A 19,943-nucleotide genomic window follows, 5' to 3' on the forward strand; every position below is an offset into this window, starting at 1 on the left:
AGGAGGATAACTACTTTAGGTTATCCTGAGATGTCGTTGCAAGTTTTTTTTTTTATTTCTTCTTCCACAATGCTCCAATTTTCTTATTTTTTTTTTCTTTTAATGTTATTTCAGCTGTTAACTTTTTGTTTTCTCTGTTATTGTCTCTCCATAGAAGCTACACCTGGTCCGGCATTCTGACTGGCTGTGATTCTTTCCTGGAGGAAGGCATCGGCTGACGTAATGCTGGCATCACCTAATCGTTCTCCCTCTCCTGCTGTGAACTTTTTGCTTTTATGAACATCAAAATAATCCTACATCAGTTCATCAGTTTCTTTTTGTGAAAGTCACAGTACTTTCATTCAGATTGTAAACAAATTTATCTGACCCTGAAGCAAAATGGGAAAATTTTCTGGATTAACATACAAATAAAGCATAGATGGCCTCCAGGTTTATATGTTTCCACATAATTATCAAAGTTAAAGTGTGCTTAGTTATTTAAGATGGTCGTAAATGACTTCATTATAACTTATCTGTATTGCCTCTAACTTTGAATACCAGTTGGCCTGAAATGCAGCAGTTCATCTTTTAATAGATGAACTGCCAGAAAGCACACTTTGCTTCCCTTCCCTCCACAGATTCTGTCTCTGGTTTAGGATTGACTTAAACATTTTATTTTATTTTTTTAACAATGGCATGGAATTGTTTTTTGATCTTTTCAAACAAATGCGCCTCACATACATCTGCTGACTTCTCACTTCTAGATGAAGGCTGAAGTAAATCAGAAATGGGACCTTTTTTACTCTTGGAACAAGCTGCCTCAGCACATTGTAGGATAATTTTGTTATTGTCTTTTCCTAATAGTTTTTTCTTTTGCTCTGTATAAGGACTGGGTTTTCATTTTGTATTATGTTATTGTTCTGCTCTATTTTTATTTTTATTACAATTTGGTTTCTAAGTTTTTAGCTGTTTATAATTGTTTTTGTTGTTTATCTTGAAATTGATTAATTATTCAAACAGAACATATCCAGCTGTTCTGTTTATTTGTCTTTTAACTAATGTATTGTTAGTATTGTTCTCCATTTTAGTTGTTTTTAATATGTAGAAATACATTTATTTTTAAAATGTCTTGCCAGAAATAATGTGATAAATTTCCAGAAAATTTGAAAACTTCTAAACCACTGAGTTTCTTTAAATCAAGGCTAAAAACCAATTTGTTTAGACTTCACATATATTAATTCTTTTGAGAGGATTCCTGGACTGATACTCCTGTTGTGTCATTTCCTGTTAACACTGGTTGGCTCTTCATTCCTCTTACTGTTTCTGTTGCATTTGGTGGCTCCTGGATCTGTTTAGTCTTTCTCCCTGCATAAGGGTCTTTCACCAGCTCAAAATATGACAGCAAGTTTTAGGAATAACACTTTTCAAAAATTCTTGATTTAACATAAAATGAAAATATAATTCTTCCCTACTGAAAAAAATGAATCAGATTTAATGTAGAATTGTGGAATTTACTCATTAAAGCAGAACTACAAATAAATAAACCATAATTTGCTATTTAACTTTAGGAGTGTCTGCCACCAGAGAGCAAGAAGTCACTGGCAGGCATATATTCCCTCAGAGAGGAAATCGGATGAGCAGGTGACTCATTAAGCATGCCTTCTGGTTGGAGTCTTGGCACTGGAAAAGAACATTCGAAGGTTTCCCTCCTCCAGGTGATGACAAGATTGACATTGTGAGCAGTAAAACTGGAAGAAAAGCAGATGAGTGCACATGTGTAGGTCTGACTCCATGCTGATTCCACAGGGAAGACCATCAGGGAAGGGTACTGAACCAATATCTGCATTTATGTTGAACTTACACTGGTTTAGATGTTCTGTTTCTACCCTAGTTTTAATTCTGGATTTTCATTTAAATGACTTTAATAATAGCCTAATGTTTAGTTGTAAACTTGTTTGTGTAGGTTTGTGTTTTTCACTACACATTTCAGAACAGAACAAAGGAATCCTCAGATTTTGTTTTACATGTTTTTCTCTAGTTCAGACATGAATTTCCCATGTGAAGTGGATTTACAGGAGCAGTGCCCGGTGTGTGGAGATAAGGTTTCTGGATACCACTATGGCATCCTCACCTGTGAGAGCTGTAAGGTACTTTAAACCCTACTATAGTATACTTTTTTGTTAACCATAACTAATTTCCTACAGCACAAGACCAATATGGAGCAACAAAACTGCTTTCATCAAATTGTTTCTTCTTGGTTCTTAGGGATTTTTCAAAAGAACTGTTCAAAATAACAAGACATATGTCTGTGTGGAAAACCAGCAGTGCAAAATTGATACAAGTAAAAGAAAAAGATGCCCTTTTTGCAGATTTCAGAAGTGCCTTAATGTTGGAATGCGGCTAGAAGGTAAAGTGGGTTTTTTTTTTCTGAATCCAATTGTGTAATGTTAGCTGACTGTGAGTGCAAAAAATGTAATTAATGGAAATATTAACAAAAATGTTTTTTAAGCCACATGCTCAGCTGTAATCTCTCAGGTGAACAAAACAGGTTTAAGGAGATCTGAGACGGAGAAAATGTTCCATTCACTGCAATTATCAGTCCATAACTGTCTCCATAAAGTCTACATGTAAACGTCCAATATGCATTTGGATAGTTGTTGACAATAAATGAAAACAATAAAATATATTTATTTATTTGCACAAAGCTGCTGTTTTTTTCACAGTTTGTTTTACTTGTGAAAAACAAACAGGCTGGATTTGACAGAGCAGCAGGGAGGAGCCTTTTGGTGTCTGTTTTCCTTCAAATTGTGGTATAAAATTTCAGATTAAAATTAGCATAAATTTGTTATTTTCTACTGTCCATATTTAAATTATTTTTCAAAGAAACTTCAGCATTTCACAGTAACCGCAACAGTTCTGTAATGTTCCTAAACTTTCACACTTCCTTAAATAATTACATGGCATCATGGGATAGTTTTAGAAATTAATATGATAAATTAATGGCAAAATGTCTTCTGCCTTACAAATTACAAAATGTTTTCTTCTGTTTTATCCAACAACAGCATTGGTCTTTTAAATTTATATATATGTTTTCTGCTGTTGTTTCAAAGCAGAAAATACCAAAAGAAATATGTGATTTCTTTAATGTTAGAATTTATCTCATAATCACATGCAAAGTCACCTTAAAACAGACTAATAGATTAATTTTTCCCCCCCATCAGCTGTCCGTGCAGATCGAATGAGAGGAGGCAGAAACAAGTTTGGCCCCATGTACAAGCATGATCGTGCCCTCAAGCAACAGAAAAAGGCTTTGATACAAGCCAGAAGATTGAGAATAGAAAGCAACCAAAAAGATGTTACTTTTACCAGCAACATCCACTCAATTGCTATCCTTCACAACACCAAACTAAATCCAAACCAACTTCCGTCCCAGCCCTGCAACTCACCTGCTGTATTACAGCACCAAATCACCTCTCCGACTAACTGGGCTATGAAGTTAGAGAACTGCAGCAACTCTGTAGAATTGGCAGCCCTTGCTGAAGCAATCATTGGTCCACATCACACATCCTCCAGATCAATTTCTACACAAAGTCCAAGGATACCCCAGCTTGAGATAGAGTTTCTACACTGTGATCCACATGACCTTCAGCTGCAGAAAAATATCTTTTCTTGCCTGCAGCAGGAGCAAGCCTGCAGGCACAGAGAGCCCAGCACTTTCAGCTCAGTGTATGTGATGGCTGACCAGTTGTTGTGCTCTATTGTGGAGTGGGCTCGTACATCCATCTTTTTTAAGGAATTAAAGGTAAGATCTCTTGATTTTAGTTTTCTGTGTCTTGGTTATATGTTAATCTGAGTCTGACAAGCATCGTGATATGACTGTTCATGTCAGAATTAGAATATTTATTTTTGGCTGGAGTTAGAAGGTTAATCATGGGACTCATTCAGATTTGAACTTGACATCTGTGTTAGTTTTGTCAGCTGTAAAAACAACAGATAACAGTTGTCATATTTCTTTACAGGAACCCTCTGTTTTTTTTTATTTATTCAACCTCACTGAAAACTTCTGGAGCTCTTCATATTTTTCTTTTGTGCATAGCAGTAGAAACACTGCTATGCACAGACTTGGATGGAGGTCATCCAAGTCTGACCTCACTGCATGTCACACAGTATAAGATACTTGAGAAGAAGCAAACCAGTGTTGAAATAAAATATTTTGCTTCAGGAGAAGCCAGAAGTGATTTTAGCAATCAATTATTTTTGAACTGTAATTTATACAACTTTATAGTCTGTTGGACCCTCAGTTGTAAATACCTAAAAAAATGTGATTTTGAAATCAAAAATTTGAATTGTAACTGGAACTGTACGAGATGGCAAAAATCATTATTGTGCAAATTGGAGCATGGACCAAAGTGTGTGGAAGCACACAATGTTTTCTAATTTGATTCCAGATCCTCTGGAACAGAATGAAATGGTCCACATGCTGAAAGACCGCAGGCTGCCTTGTGGATGAGAACAGGATCTCAGGAAGAGAAGTCTTTCGTGTCAGGCATTTTTCTATGGCTAGCCAAGAAGAGAGGGTGAACTCATCCCCCTTCTTAAACCATAATGCCAATACACCAGAACTCTGACATTGGTGGCCCAGCTGTAATGCAAAAAACACAAGAAACCTAAACCCCTACATTCTTTTGATGTTTGAAGATGGCTTTTAGCCATGTGTTTTGTGTTTTGCACTCCCAAAAAATTGTATGTTAATGGAATCTAAAAGCTTCAGGAAAATATTTAGTAATGAAAACCGTAATATTCTGAAACAAAAACAAAAATCAAGGTAGTGAGACTATCTTAGTAGCATTTGCACATCCAATCAAGAATATAATGTCTCCATTTTTTATGTTTTCCTTGATTTTAGTACATTTTTCTGAATTCTGAAATTCAATTTGGAAAAGTCTCTTGGGTTTTTTGACATTTTGATGCTCAAATATTTCATGTAGTCAGAGGTTATCTTAAAAGGTGTCATTGCCAGAAGTAGTGGATCAATCAGATTTTTTTTTAAATCTGAAAATTGAGGGTAAGAGCCTGGTAGACTGTGTAAACAACAAACAAAAGTGGTTTTTGTACTTTGCAACTAGGATAAGAAAAACTAAGGGCTAGATGTTCAAAATAACTGTAGCTAGTAACAGACATAGTATTAACAAATGAATCTAAATGAAAAATAGTTTCTATTTCTCCACCTGTCTCTGTGCTTTGACAAATGTGAAAATATAAATAATAAGAAATTATCTGATTATCACAAATCAAGTCATAAACTAGCAAAGTCTTAAGAGAGAGATCTGATGTTCAATAAACCACACTTAATTATTTTATTTTTCTTTTCAGTGAAAGTTGTTTTAATTTTTATGAGATTTTTCTGCTTTGCTCTTTTTATGTTAGTCTTAATTCCATTTGATTTTGGCCATGGCCAAAATCAAATGGAATTGATTTTGGGAATCAATTCCCAATTTTTGAAATTGGGAATGTCTGGCCCATGTCTGGCCCATGGTGACAAGTGGGTAACAGTAGAAGCTGCAGAGAAGTTCTGCTTCCTGGTCCAGACTCTGCGTTGTTTATGCTTTGGAAGGCTAATACATTTGGCCAGATTCCTAGAAAGATAAGCTGCTTCATCCAAACTGGGATGGATGCCATCTCTCCAGATCAGAAAGGGTTTTCCCCAAAATGTCTGCCATGATCCAGGTAAACCATAACAGGCAATGTTGATCACAACACAGTAAAGAAATTTCTATAGTTGCTCCAGCACTGCTGATCAAACTGGCAAAGGTCGACAGCTTAACTTGACGAGAGAAACAAGCTTTGCATATGTCACTAGTTCTGGTTCATGGTTACTTAGTCATCTTATTCTTACTCCAACTCCAGGAAGACAGCTTAGGAGTCTGGTAAGAGTCTTAAATACTAGTTACTATAGTACATACTTAATATGACAAAAAGTAAAGCAAACAAAATATTCTATTCTATTCTATTCTATTCTATTCTATTCTATTCTATTCTATTATATTATGTTTTGAAGAAGAGTTGACTCAAGAATTACAAATTAACTAGGAAAATAGATATATCACAGTACTCAACTTGGGCAATTTCAGACAAAATAAGTTCAATCTTAAAAATACACGAGAAATGAACAGGATGGATAATATTCCAATGGTATCAGTTCCTCTTTCTTTCTCCCAAGGTCTCTGACCAGATGAAGTTGCTACACAGCTGCTGGAGTGAGCTGTTGGTTCTGGAGATAATCTCCAGACAGGTACTTTATGGCACTGATGGTGGTCTGCTACTGATCAGTGGGCAGCAGGTGGGTGGGATGAGCCTGATTTTATATCCATTCTGATATAATTTGTTGAAAAATAAATACCAGTGACAAGCTCACATGTATTACTTGTACTTGTACATTATATTCTTGTATTAAGTGTGATCCAAATTAATTTTCTATGAAGTAATTTTATTATGTTATCATATAAACTGACCACAGGTGAAGGGCTGCACTGCACAATATGTCAAGTCTCAAAGTTAAATTGTAATAACACTGTGCTACTTATGGATATCTCAAAGGAGTGCTTGAACTATAATTTTTGGTCAGCACTCTTCAGTTTTTGAATGACAATATTATGTTTGACCAGTTACTGGGCTCCCATTGTGCTTGACTGTTCTCAATTTTGATACTGACTAAAGATGCTAAAGTGTAAGGTGGGAGTATCTTGATGAGAGAAGACAAAAAAAAGAAAAGAAAACAGAGCAAAATGTAGGTTTATTTTTATAATTGCAATATCAATTTTATTAACATTTGCTCTTTTCTTAATATTGTCCTGCCATAATACAAATGCTTAAAAGAGTAATATGCTAATAAACACAATTATTCTAGTTCAGAGAATGCTTGATCACCATCTTGATGTCAGCAGATGCTTTCTTGGTCCAGGGGGAACTGTCATATGTTGCGTCTCATGCTGGCCCTACTTTAGTCAGCCTGAATCAAAGAGGGACAGAGCTTGTGGAGAAGTTTCGAATGCTGAAGGTAGATCATCAAGAATTTGCCTGCATCAGGTTTCTAATCCTGTTTGCCCCTGGTGAGTGACCAAGTTGTACCCTTTTGAAGTGTATTAAAGGTTCATTGGTTGTCTATTGATAAGCCACTATGAGATGCAGAAGACTGGTACACAATCTGAGATTAACAAAAACAAGATTTTAACTCAAACAAGCCCATGTTACAGGCCGGTGCACATGACCTGAGGAAAATCAAAGCTAAGAGTTTTTCTCAAAGATTTCAATAGCTCACCTAAGTCACCCAAATTCTCAGTTTTTCAGAGAGGTACAGTCCTGTTGTCTCTTTATAGTTTTTTGCTTAGATAAGTTACAGACACTGAAATGTACCTGTTTTCAGGCACTACACTTTCATGTGTTCAAGTTTCTTACACACTAAACAGTTTTAATAAAAGCCTGAAAATAGTTTCTCAGATTGTACTCTTTCTGTCAGATGTCAAGGAGCTTGAAGAACACCGTTTTGTAGAAAGTGTGCAGCAGCAGGTTGAAGGAGCCCTCCTAAAGTACACACTGGCCTCGTCATCGCAGTCTTGCAACCGTTTCACTTGTCTGCAACTGTATCTGTCAGAGCTACACTCCCTCAGCATACTAGCTGAAGATTATCTGTACTACAAACATCTGAGTGGTGAGGTGCCCTGCAACAATCTGCTGAATGAGATGCTACACGCCAAATGCTGTTGGACATGAGCTGAATTGTTCTAGAACAACATGCAAGACACGACTGTAAAGTCAAAAATCTACTTTACATTTGTGTAATGAAGCATTTGTGTTTATCCTATTACTTTCAACAAGTTCTGCTTCAATTTTGTTCTGTACTACTGCTGCATCAGTTAAATTAAATTCATTTGATGTACTTGTAGTTTATGTATGTGAATATATATTTGTGGGTAAGCAAATTATCTCTTTCCTTATTAAAATTGATGCTTTTGTGCTGACATAAATTCAGATGTCTGTGTGTTTGGTTTTGTTTTGTGTGTTTGGTTTTAGGACAAATTGTAAAATGATTTTCTGTCATTTTACTATATATTTAATGGAATGTTCTTCTGTACAATCAGCACAAGGCTTCCCATGCCAGTACACCTTTCCAGATAAAAGGAAGCACATATTTCATAAAAAAAACTAATGAGGTCACAAATCGTAATGAAGCTGTAAAAACTTTATTTTTTGTAGTCTATTTTAAAAATATTGCTCCTAAAACTTGAAATTAAAACTTCAAATTAATAATAGGAAGTGTTGTCATACAAAAAAACCTTAGACCTCCCAATTTGTCACATGAAAATAAATTCCAATATATTTTATAGAGATTTTATATGACAAATCAGCACAAAACAGTGCAAAAGTGGAAGTAAATAAGTAGAATTGATTTATAAAGTGCTTTTTACTAAAATCACTATGCGCAGTACAATAAAAATCAACCTTAAACTATTAAAAGCATAAAACAAAATTCACAAACACAATACAATCATGACGTAAAAACCTGGGAAAATAAAACCGTTTCCAGTTGCTTTTTAAAAACATCCACAGTGTGCAAAAACGGAGCGGCAAGGGAAAACTGTTCCACAGCCACTGATTGAAAGAACCATACGAGGAGCAACCAAGAGATCCAGTGTTTGGAACAAAAGCCAAGAGCAGCGGAGAATTTAGTTAAAAATTGTCAAAGATAATCTGGAGTCTGAGCTCTGTACGTCAGCACAAGTACTTTAAGGCAAATTCTAAACTCGACTGGGAGTCAGTGTAGAGAATATAACCAGAGTGATATGACTGAATTTACTGGATTTGGTGAGAAGTCTAGCTGTTGCATTCTGTACTGATTGCAAAAATGAAATTGCAGACCTATCCAAGCAGGTAAAAATTACATTACAGTAGTCCAGACGAGATGACACAAAAGCCTGAATGATTTTCTCTAGGTCAACTCTGGAGACCATATGTCGTATTTTAGAAAATGAAAGAATCAAGAATGGGAAACAGTCTTAATGTGTGACTCAAAGCCACAAAGGACAGGATGTTTGGTATTTAAAGTATTTTATGAATAAAAATCTAAAATCATTATGTGCATTTTGTAACCAGCCCCTATGTGTCTTTTGTAGAGCTACATTTTAAAGCAATTCAAGTTGCCTCTCTTACAGTCCTGGTGGTATGTCTCAGTTTTGTACATCTGGTGACACATTTCTGCTCATTCAGATTGGATGAAGTGCATCTGCGAGCAACCCTTTTCAGTAACACTTTATTTGACGGGGTGTGCATAAGACTGACATGACACTGTCATAAACATGACATAACATCTGTCATGAACATGAACGAGTCTTTATGAATGTCATGAAGTGTCATTCGGTAAATAATGACACTTTTAATGCAAAGTTGCTCTAAAGGTTGCATTAAAAGTCCATTAAAAGTGCCAACTTTGCATGATTTTGTAAATTATGATAACTTAATGCAAAGTTGGCATTTTAATGTCTTAAAACTATGCCTCATTTTATCTTCACTTCCAAATATTGAATAATGATCCTATTTTATTATTACGTCTATTATGTACCTATTAATAGGTACACAATTCATTTTATGTAGCACCAATTCAAGATGAACGTTAACTCAAACATACAGTTTATCAGTAAAAATATACAGTCAGTTCAGTCCAATCTGACAGACTCAAAGTCAATTAGATATACTCCAGTTTAAGTCAATCAGACTTAGTTTATTATTCAAGTTGTTAAAAAAGTTTTCTGTCTCATAAAACCCAACAGATCGCATCAGCAATCCCTCCTAAGCAAGCATGTAGCAACAGTGGAGAGGCAAAAATCCCCTATAACAGGAAGAAACCTGCAGCAGAAACGGACTCAGTGGGAACAACCATCTCCTGCAGCCCACTGGAGGTTTGAGAAGAGAGAGCATACACACATGAAACACAGAAGCACTGATCCAGGAATACTTACTATGTTAAAGAAAAATAAAATGTTTATGGCAGAAACACAGCTAAACAAATGAGCTTGTCTGTTATAAAATCAAAACAGTAACAACAGTTAGTCTAATTAAAAGCTCCTTCAATTGATTTTGCTAGAATGACAGGGTTACACACAGAGAGGTGGGGAAAAGTACATAATCTATTGAAGAAAGTAAAGTTATTGGTAGCAGTAACTAATTTCCTCCTTCCAAGATGGTGACACAGATGTCAGGATGCATGCCAGATTATGCTTAAAAGAATAAAACAGACAGAACAGATAAACAAGAAGAAACTAACAGAGCTGAACAGTGGTCTATATAATTTCACAGGGAGTTGCTAAAGGCAAGTTAAAACAGAGGAAATATGATGTTCCTCTCATATTCATGAGAACTCTTGCTGCTGCATTTTGGATCAGCTGGTGGCTTTTTCCTGCACTTTCCTTCATCTACCACTGAAAATCCAAATAAGAGAGGTTGTGATTGTATGTAAAAAAAAAAAAAGCTCAAGAAAGCATTGCATGTGCTGACTGAAAAAAATATGAAAATAAAGTTTCTGCTTGTTTAATTAAAACATGTTCAACATGGGGGGTGGGAGGGGCTGTGGGGGTAAACATACGGATACATATGTTTTCTACGCTTCTTCACCCTTACGTACCATCCTTTTTTTGGGGGGGAGGGCGGGGAGCAATTTATGTTTTCGCATCCACCTGAATAATATGTAGTTGCGTCCCTGCTGTAGAGTTATATTGGGCAAAAGTTCAGGGATTTATGCCAGAAGAACTATCTTTGCACAGCTGTGGAGTATTTTTGGTTTAGTCTCACCGACTTTGTTTTACATAGCAAGTTGGAATCTCGACAAATGTATTTCTGTTGGCTGCCAAGAGCTGTGCAAATAAAAACAACTGTACAAATAAATCTGTGTCTCCTTGATAAAGGAGCTAATTATCTTGTGCTATCACACAGTCCTTTGTAGCATCATGACCAGATTTGATCGCAGCATTTTTTAACTTTCTTTGGATTGTAGGAGCTTCCTCCTACAATCTTCATATTATTCAGGTTTAATATCTTCATATTAAACCTGAAAAACATGTATGAGTAGGGGCAAACATGTTAGTTTCACTGTGAAATGCCTTGGCAGATCCATCCATCCATCCATCCATCCATCCATCCATCCATCCATCCATCCATCCATCCATCCATCCATCCATCCATCCATCCATCCATCCATCCATCCATCCATCCATCCATCCATCCATCCATCCGTCCATCCATCCATCCATCCGTCCATCCATCCATCCATCCATCAATACAGGTAGCCAGTTCATCACAGGACAACACAGAGACACACAGGACAAACAAAAACATACTTACATACTTGTGTCAAAAAGTAATGTAGATTAATCAATTGAACTAACAGTCATGTTTTTGGATTGTGAGAGATTGAAGAACTTTGATAAAAATGGGCAATCCTCATTCCAAGTCGCTATGTTACATCTTTAAAAAAAACAAAAGGTTGCAATGGAAGTGATGAGTCTTTATTTTAATCTAGTAATCTGCTGCAACACGAAGGTCAGCAGACACACTTCCTGTAAGTAAAAGTCTGTGTACATAAAATCCTTGTTATTGGCCACTTAAATCCGACCGATTACATCTCCAAGCAGCTGTTTCCCTTCCCCCAAGCCCAACACCGGCTTAAGTAAAAAGCTTAATCAGTATAATGCACTCTCAATGTTTTCTGGTGGTGCACTATTTCCTAAAACATATTACTAGACCTTGACATCCAGCTGGCATCCAGTTAGCACCTGTGCTGTTCAAGGACATAACATGGCACCAGATTAAAGATATCTGCTTTACCCTGAAGCAAAAGGAAAGCTATGACTTGCTTATCAGGAATTTTCACAAAAAACTATGTACATTTGTGAACATCCTGTTAGAAATTTTCCACATGTTTTATTGTGTACCCAAAATATATAGATTTTGTTGCTGAAAAGAAAAATGGAAGAAAAAAGTGAAATTAAAAAAAGAGCTATGGGAAGCACAGCATATCAAGCTATCAAGGATAATGCCTTTCATCCCCTCTACGGCATGGACGGTCTGAGGAGCAGACATAGTCAAAGATTACTGCAACCCAGACGTGCTAAGGAACACAGCAAGTCTTTTCTGCCTGAGGCTATCAGGGTTTATAATACATACATAGTCTCTAGAGCTGTGCGACTTAAATGTTGAATATATATTTAGCAATATATTATATTGCTAAATATACATTATTGTACATTATATGTGTGTCCTTAAGACTTTCACTGCTAATGGTTATTTATTGTTATTTTTCTTATTATTACTTTATTTATTTATTAACTTTATTTTAATTTTTATTGTGTGTTGTGCTTTGACAAATAAAATCACCCCCCACCACCACCACCACCACATAAGGGATCAATATAAACACACAATACCCAACATCTGTCTTTTGAGTTTCATTTTCATTTATTATTGAAGTTAACATTCGATGTGCCATTTTAAATAAAATGCATATTTAAAAGAAGAAGAAGAAGAAGAAGAAGAAGAAGGAGAAGAAGGAGAAGAAGGAGAACACTTTTGACATTGTTTCAGAGGGTCTCATTTCCCCACTATGCGTGGAGTCCGCAAATGCCGCATCTCTCGCGAGTTTCTTTCTTCATTTCCCGGAAACACAAACCTTCATCCACCAAGATGGCGACTTTGACTATGAGCAGACCTCTCGTGGCGGGTTTCAGTTTCGAAAATTGTAGAAGGTAAACGGTTTTAAATCTATGAAAGTTATTTAAGAATTATATACAACACGTTTAATCGTTCGAGCACTAGGTTTATTAGTCGTGTTTTGTTTTCAAACGGCTTAGGGATGCTAGCTCATGTGAAGTTGCCTTACAATGACTCAGGATTTTTTGATGCGCTGTTGCAGTCGCTTATTTCTCATGCTCTGTTTCACTTCTCTGTTGTTTTATGAATGAGTTTAGTGTGTTGTTTTAATTAGAAACGAAATAAGTCCGCATTCTTTCTGAAATTTAGGTGAACTAAACTGGAACAGAATTGCTAAACTGGAACAATTCTGTTCTCCGCATCGGGTAAAAAAAGCACACCGGACCACTTAACCCTTCAAAGCCACCTAAATGAAGTGTTTAGATTCAAATATCCAAGTGTAATAAAATATCAAATGTTTTCTACTGAAGTGCTTAATCTAATTGTATGGGGATGGAAAAGATACACGTTTGTTACGTCCACCAAGGGCACAACATATCTGAGGACACGAGACAACAGATGAGGGTTCAACCAAAATGTTTTTATTTATAAATTCTCTTAACTTTGATTTTCTCGGGTCAGCATCTTCTGATTTCCTGAGGAGAAAATGAAGTTCGAGCCCTCAAATCCCGTGTCCCAAAAAATAAAGAAACAAAACCCCAAAAGTAGTAACAGAAAGTTGGACCTGGTGAGCCGGTCAAACAGAACAAAACGGTACAGCAGGGGGCCAACCCTATACAGGGCCGTCGAAGCCCCTACTAGTACCGGACTAGAAACAAAAGAACCTAATGCAAAAGAAAAATCGAAAACAGGACAACCGGTCCCACCAGGCCAAACACACAACGGAAAAAACAAACAAAAGGTACCACATGGCAGGCTGGAAGCCTCAGCTGCGGCCCACAGCGGCTGGTCTAGCGTGCGGAAAGGCGGAGCCCAGGCGGGAATGGAGGGGAGGCTCCCTACATGCTGAAAGCCAGCCTATTTATAGGCGGACCAACAGCCCCACAAATTAACGTAATTAAATATCCAAAAAGAAATTATCCAAACTCCAAAATATATTTACGAAACTCATTTAATCAAGGTCTATTAAAAAACAACAAAAAAAAAGTAGACAAAAATCATAATGTGCCCGAAGCACATAACACCCCCACCCAAAGACTCTGAATGGGGATTGAAGTAAAAAAAAAACTCAACCCATTCAGAAAAAAAACAGGACTAAAGTCGGGAGAGTGCATCGGCCACCACGTTGTCTTTACCACGAATATGCTGGATAGAGATGTTAAATGCTTGGAGTCGCAGAGACCAATTCATCAAACGGCGGTTTTTATTACGCATGCGATCCAGAAAAACTAACGGATTATGGTCCGTAAAAACAACCACAAATCCGCTAGAACCTCCAACATACACCTCAAAATGTTCTAATGCCAGAACCAACGCTAATGCCTCCTTTTCAATGGTGGAATACCATCTCTGATACTTGTCAAGTTTCTTTGAAAAATAAGAAACCGGATGTTCTACCCCATCAGTACCATCCTGAAGAAGGACAGCTCCGACGCCAGAGTCACATGCGTCAACAGCCAACTTAAATGGTACATCAAAACGAGGGGCAGACAACACGGGAGCATTAACTAGCAAATGTTTAGTTTGCTCAAAAGCAGATTGACACTGATCAGACCATATAAAAGCTACTTTAGGGCTAAGTAGGTCTGTTAAAGGAGCAGCCACAGAGGAAAAGTTTTTACAAAACCCCCTGTAGTAACCAACCATCGCTAGATAGCGGCGTAGCTCAGTACGAGTGGTGGGTACTGGAACAGACAAAATGGTCTCTACTTTAGCCTCAACGGGGCGCACTTGACCTCCCCCCACCCTTTTTCCAAGATAGGTCACTGTCGCTTGGCTGAATTGGCATTTAGAGAGATTAACTGTCAAATTAGCCTCACTCAGACGCGCAAACACAGTCCTTAAGTGATCAACGTGCTCAGTCCATGTAAAAGAACAAATCACCAAGTCATCCAAATAAGCCTCACAGAATGATAAACCTGACAAAACAACATTCATTAGCCGTTGAAACGTCGCTGGGGCGTTGCGCATCCCAAAAGCCATCACGGTGTATTGAAGGAAATCATCGGGTGTGACAAAAGCGGAAATTTCCTGGGCTCGTGCCGTTAAGGGTACCTGCCAGTATCCCTTCAGCAAATCCAGCTTTGTCACAAACTGGGCAGCCCCCACACGGTCCACACAATCCTCCATACGAGGGAGTGGATAACAATCCGGCCTAGTCACCCCATTCACCTTCCTGAAGTCCGTACAGAAACGGTCCTCTCCATTGGCTTTAATAGTCAGGAGGCATGGCGAACTCCACGCACTACTGCTGGCAACAGCAAGTCCATGTTTCACCATGTACTCCACCTGCGTCTTCAAACGGCGCCGCTTGTCTGGATTCACTCTGTAAGGATGTTGTTTAATAGGCTTGGAATCACCAACATCAATATCATGGCTGAGCACACGAGTCTGAGTGGGAATATCTGCAAACAGTGACCTATAAGACTGGATCAAACAAATTACATCAGCCTGCTTGGAAACATCAAGGTGAGACAACAAGAGAGGCAAGTTTTCCAACCCCTCTGAATTTGGAACCCTCCCTTCAGTAACAGCCGGGGAGAAAACGTCACCTTCAGGTTCAGCACTGGACAGCTCCTCCCGTGCGTCCGCACCTGCCCCGACGCATGCGTCATCTCGTTCACTGGAAACACAACTGACAGATTTATTCAAAGTGGGCGCACGCTCGATATACGGCTTCAACATGTTAACATGACATAAGCGTGAAGTCCGCCTCCGATCAGGAGTAGAGATCAGATAATCGCGATCTCCAACCTTTCTGGTGATCGTATAAGGTCCACTGTAGCGTGCTTGTAAGCTGGAACCAGGAACCGGAAGTAAAGCCAACACTTTTTCCCCAGGCTGAAAAACTCTCAAAGTTGCATTTCTGTCAAACAAAGACTTCATTTTAGCCTGTGCAGTTTTAAGATTTTCTTTAGCTATCTCGCACGCACGGCTCAGCTTCAGTCGAAATTTACTGACGTAGTCCAATAAATTTTGGTCAGATTTTTCGCACAACCACTTCTCTTTCAATAGCTTTAAAGGACCGCGAACAGTGTGAGCAAAAACCAAATCCGACGGGCTAAACCCGAGAGACTCCTGAACCACCTCCCGAATAGCAAACAGTTGTAAATGTACCCCTTCATCCCAGTCTTTGTCAAACTCCAAACAGTAGGTGCGAAGCATTGTTTTCAAGGTTTGATGGAAACGCTCGAGTGCGCCCTGACTATCCGGGTGATACGCGCTAGAGTGACAGTGCTTTATGTCAAGTTGATGTAAAACTTGCGCAAATACTCTAGACATGAAGTTAGACCCCTGGTCAGTCTGCACCACCCGAGGCAAACCAAACACTGAAAAAAACCTCGTCAATGCTTTTACCACTACAGGCGTAGATATTTTTCGCACCGGAAAAACCTCTGGAAAACGAGTAGAAGTGCACATTACTGTTACCAGGAACTTATTTCCTGCTTTGGTTCGAGGTAACGGACCCACACAGTCAACTAATACTCTTTCAAATGGTTCAGCGATAGCTGGAATGGGATACAAAGGAGCAGGAGGAATCGTCTGATTTGGCTTTCCAGATACTTGACAGAAATGACACGAATTACAGTAGCGCACGACATCACTCTTTAAACCCGGCCAAAAGAAATGACGCAAAATGCGATCATAGGTTTTTCTTATGCCGAGGTGACCTGCTAAGGGATTATCATGTGCTAACCGCAAAATTTCTGAACGATATGGAGACGGAACCACAATCTGCTTCACCACACTCCACTCTTCAGCAGGAGATACATTTAACGGCGTCCATTTACGCATCAGAAGCCCATCATCTAAAAAATAGCCAGTAGAAATGGAGTCAGACTTATCAGTTAATGCATCGTTAAACAGCAGCGCTAAACTTTTATCAGTTTTTTGGAGCTCGATCAACCGCTGTCTAGAGAATGACAGTGTATTTGTATCAGACATATCACCCACAGTTTTATTTAATGGAACATGGTCGGATTCAGTATTGAACAAAAAGCTTTCACTCAAGTCAAACTCATCTTTATTTTCCTCTTGCTGACGTTTACGTGCTGCCCGCGTAACTGCGCACGACGTGAACACATCTGGGTAGGTACGAGCAAGCTCATCTGGACAGTCGCGCAGCACCGGAACAGGTGTAACGTCTGGAGTAACCAACACTCGACCCCCAGCCAAGTCGTTGCCCATGATCATGGAGACGCCTGCTATTGGGAAACTAGGACGCACCCCAACCACAGCGTCACCAGACCACAGCTCAGACTGGATCACGACTTTGTGCAGCGGAACACCGATGTCTTGCATGCCAAAACCACGAACTGGCACAACAGAACCAATCGCAGTATCACTATTTAATGGCAAGATCCCCTCCAAAATAAAAGATTGAGAGGCAGCGGTGTCTCGCAATATTTTTACAGGGATCTTTTCACCAGTCAGAGACACGGAAATAAACCCATCCATAACGAAAGGCTTAAAATCAGCATGCTCGCAAGGCTTTGTTGTTGAAAGTGACTGAGTAACGCGATTTACAGTTTTAATTAGAGCGACCGGCTTAACGTTCTTTTTCAGTAAAACCGGGCAATTGGCCACAATGTGTCCCCTCTTTTTACAATAAAAACACGTTACATTAGTTTTTAAATCCAACCTGTTATCCGATTTGCTTTCAATGCCACCGAGCGCAGCAGGTATATCTGATTCAAGTGAAACAGTTTTGGCACACTCCTTCCCGTTACTTTCAGATTTGTCAAATTTATTAAAGACATGTGAGCGCTCAAAATTACCTTTGTGCGTCAGCATGTACTCATCAACGAGCACTGCAGCTTTTGACACATCCGACACTTTATTTTCATTCAAGTAGGTGGTAACTTTTTCTGGCAAGCTGTTTTTAAAGTCTTCCATTAAAATGAGCTGCTTAAGTTGTGCAAAGTCAGCAACATTTTTAGCAGAGCACCAACGATCAAAGAGAATTTCTTTATCCCTAACAAAATCCACATACGTTTGATTGTAGTGTTTTTTTAATTTACGAAATTTTTGACGATAAGCTTCAGGTACTAGTTCATACGCCCTCAAAATAGCACTTTTAACTTTCTCAAAATCAAGGCTATCAGCCACAGAAAGAGACGCATACGCCTCTTGCGCTTTGCCACTTAATGCACACTGCAACAACAAAGTCCACACATTTTTAGGCCATTTAAGTGTGAGTGCCACTCTTTCAAACAATGTAAAATATTTATCAACATCCCGCTCATTAAATGGAGGAACCAAACGAACATTTTTACTAACATCAAAATCATTCGATTTGGGTTGCGAAGACCCAGCACCAAGCTCAAGTTCTTTCAAACGCAGTTCGGCTTGTATCTCCTCAGCTTTCAACTCCTTGGCAACAGTAACTATGGAAGACCTGATAAAGCCTCATTTTCCAAATATGACTGAAGCAAGGGCCACTCTTCTGTCCAAAGGACTTGCTTTAGCCTATGGACTGGTGTGTCTGGCTATGGCCTACGTTGCCTCCATAATGGGATCAGTGCTGCAGGCAGCCTTCAGTATCTTTGGGATGGTGGGTGGCCCCCTGCTGGGACTCTTCTGCCTGGGGATCTTCTTCCCTTGGGCCAACCCTGTTGGAGCAGTAGTCGGGCTAGCAGCAGGCCTCGCCATGGCCTTCTGGGTCGGGATCGGAAGCTTTGTGATGCGAATGTCTCGGCCCCCACCAGGACCCCAGCTCAACGCCACCGCTCTGCCACTGTTTCACAACATGACCACTACTGTCCTGAGCTCCCTGACTACCAGCCCCACAGCCAAACCACGTCCAACAGGAGTGGAAGCTCTTTACTCGCTGTCCTACATGTGGTACAGTGCTCACAACTCGGCCACTGTGGTGGTGGTGGGTCTGCTCGTCAGCTTCATAACGGGACCCATGAAGGAGAGGGACCTGACCCCGGGAACGGTGTTCCCTGTCCTCGGAACGCTGCTGTTCTTCCTGCCGGAGCGCTACAAGGAGAAGCTGTGCTGCATCACTCCTCTGGCCCTGAAGCCCAAAGAAACCAGCAGCCAGCCTTACCAAGTGGCCAAGAAGGACAGCAACGGGGCGGCGTGCTGCAAGGAGGACACGGCCACGGAGGACAAGGAGCTGGAGAGCGGCAGAGCTCAGACAGAGGACGAGGACATGGACACACTGACCACACACACAGTCCAGGAGACGGCCTTATGAAACCGCACAAGAAGCACACACACTTTGTCCTGAGCTACTGGTGGATCCTGTCACCCTGGTAAAATACTGAGGCTAGAGAAACAGATTTCAGAGGGTGTGGCCTGTCTGAGAGGGCGAAACAGAAAACGCCAACTGATGTTCCAGTGTGACCCAATCCACTCTGCACTTTGGCAGAAATAAAAGAATCAGGTAGGGAATCGTTGCACAGTTAAATCCTTTATTTTTATAGCAATAATAGAGCCACAAATTCTAGAGTATATGAAGATAATTAAAGAAAATCATAGACTGAAGCGTAACAACATGGCGGCTCGGTTTCCAACTCTGACCCGTTTAGCTGCCTCTGAATAAGGGTACAGGAAGTGGTGCTGATGACGTCTCATGGATCACAGCTGATCCCGACAGAACCAAAGAACACTAAAGATGAAGCACAATGACGATGTTCAAGCAAAACGGTCGACTCCAGGAGAAACGAAACAGAAAAGGTCCAACTTTCTGTTACTACTTTCGGGGTTTTGTTTTCTTTATTTTTCTTTGGGACACGGGATTTGAGGGTTTGAATGCTATTTCCTTCACAGAAAATCAGAAGAACCTGAATTAAGAGAAACAAAGTGAAGAGAATTTATGAATAAAAATAATTGTTGAACTCTCAACTGTGGTCTCGTGTCCTTAAATATGTTGTGCCCTTGGTGGACGTAACATATTTATAATATGTTACGTCCACCAACATATAAAAATGGGCAATCCTCATTCCAAGTCGCTATGTTACATCTTTAAAAAAAACAAAAGGTTGCAATGGAAGTGATGAGTCTTTATTTTAATCTAGTAATCTGCTGCAACACGAAGG

At 39.2% G+C, this 19,943-nt stretch overlaps 1 protein-coding gene and 1 pseudogene across 1 annotated transcript; both read left to right on the top strand.

Annotated features, from left to right (window-relative positions):
- Positions 1-1,804: 1,804 nt before the first annotated feature.
- Positions 1,805-8,007, top strand: nr5a1b (nuclear receptor subfamily 5, group A, member 1b). Its single transcript, XM_088010694.1, has 6 exons — positions 1,805-2,126; positions 2,245-2,386; positions 3,201-3,781; positions 6,200-6,319; positions 6,941-7,088; positions 7,496-8,007. The coding sequence occupies exons 1-6, from the start codon at positions 2,004-2,006 to the stop codon at positions 7,747-7,749; spliced, it is 1,368 nt and encodes a 455-aa protein (XP_087866820.1). The 5' UTR covers positions 1,805-2,003; the 3' UTR covers positions 7,750-8,007.
- A 10,246-nt stretch (positions 8,008-18,253) lies between these two features.
- LOC148155924 (sodium-dependent multivitamin transporter pseudogene) lies at positions 18,254-19,580 on the top strand (annotated as a pseudogene).
- The last annotated feature ends 363 nt before the right edge of the window (positions 19,581-19,943 follow it).

This window comes from Poecilia mexicana, unplaced genomic scaffold, assembly GCF_051168715.1.
Source record: "Poecilia mexicana isolate PSO_F unplaced genomic scaffold, ASM5116871v1 scaffold_12, whole genome shotgun sequence".
Lineage (NCBI taxonomy): Eukaryota > Metazoa > Chordata > Actinopteri > Cyprinodontiformes > Poeciliidae > Poecilia > Poecilia mexicana.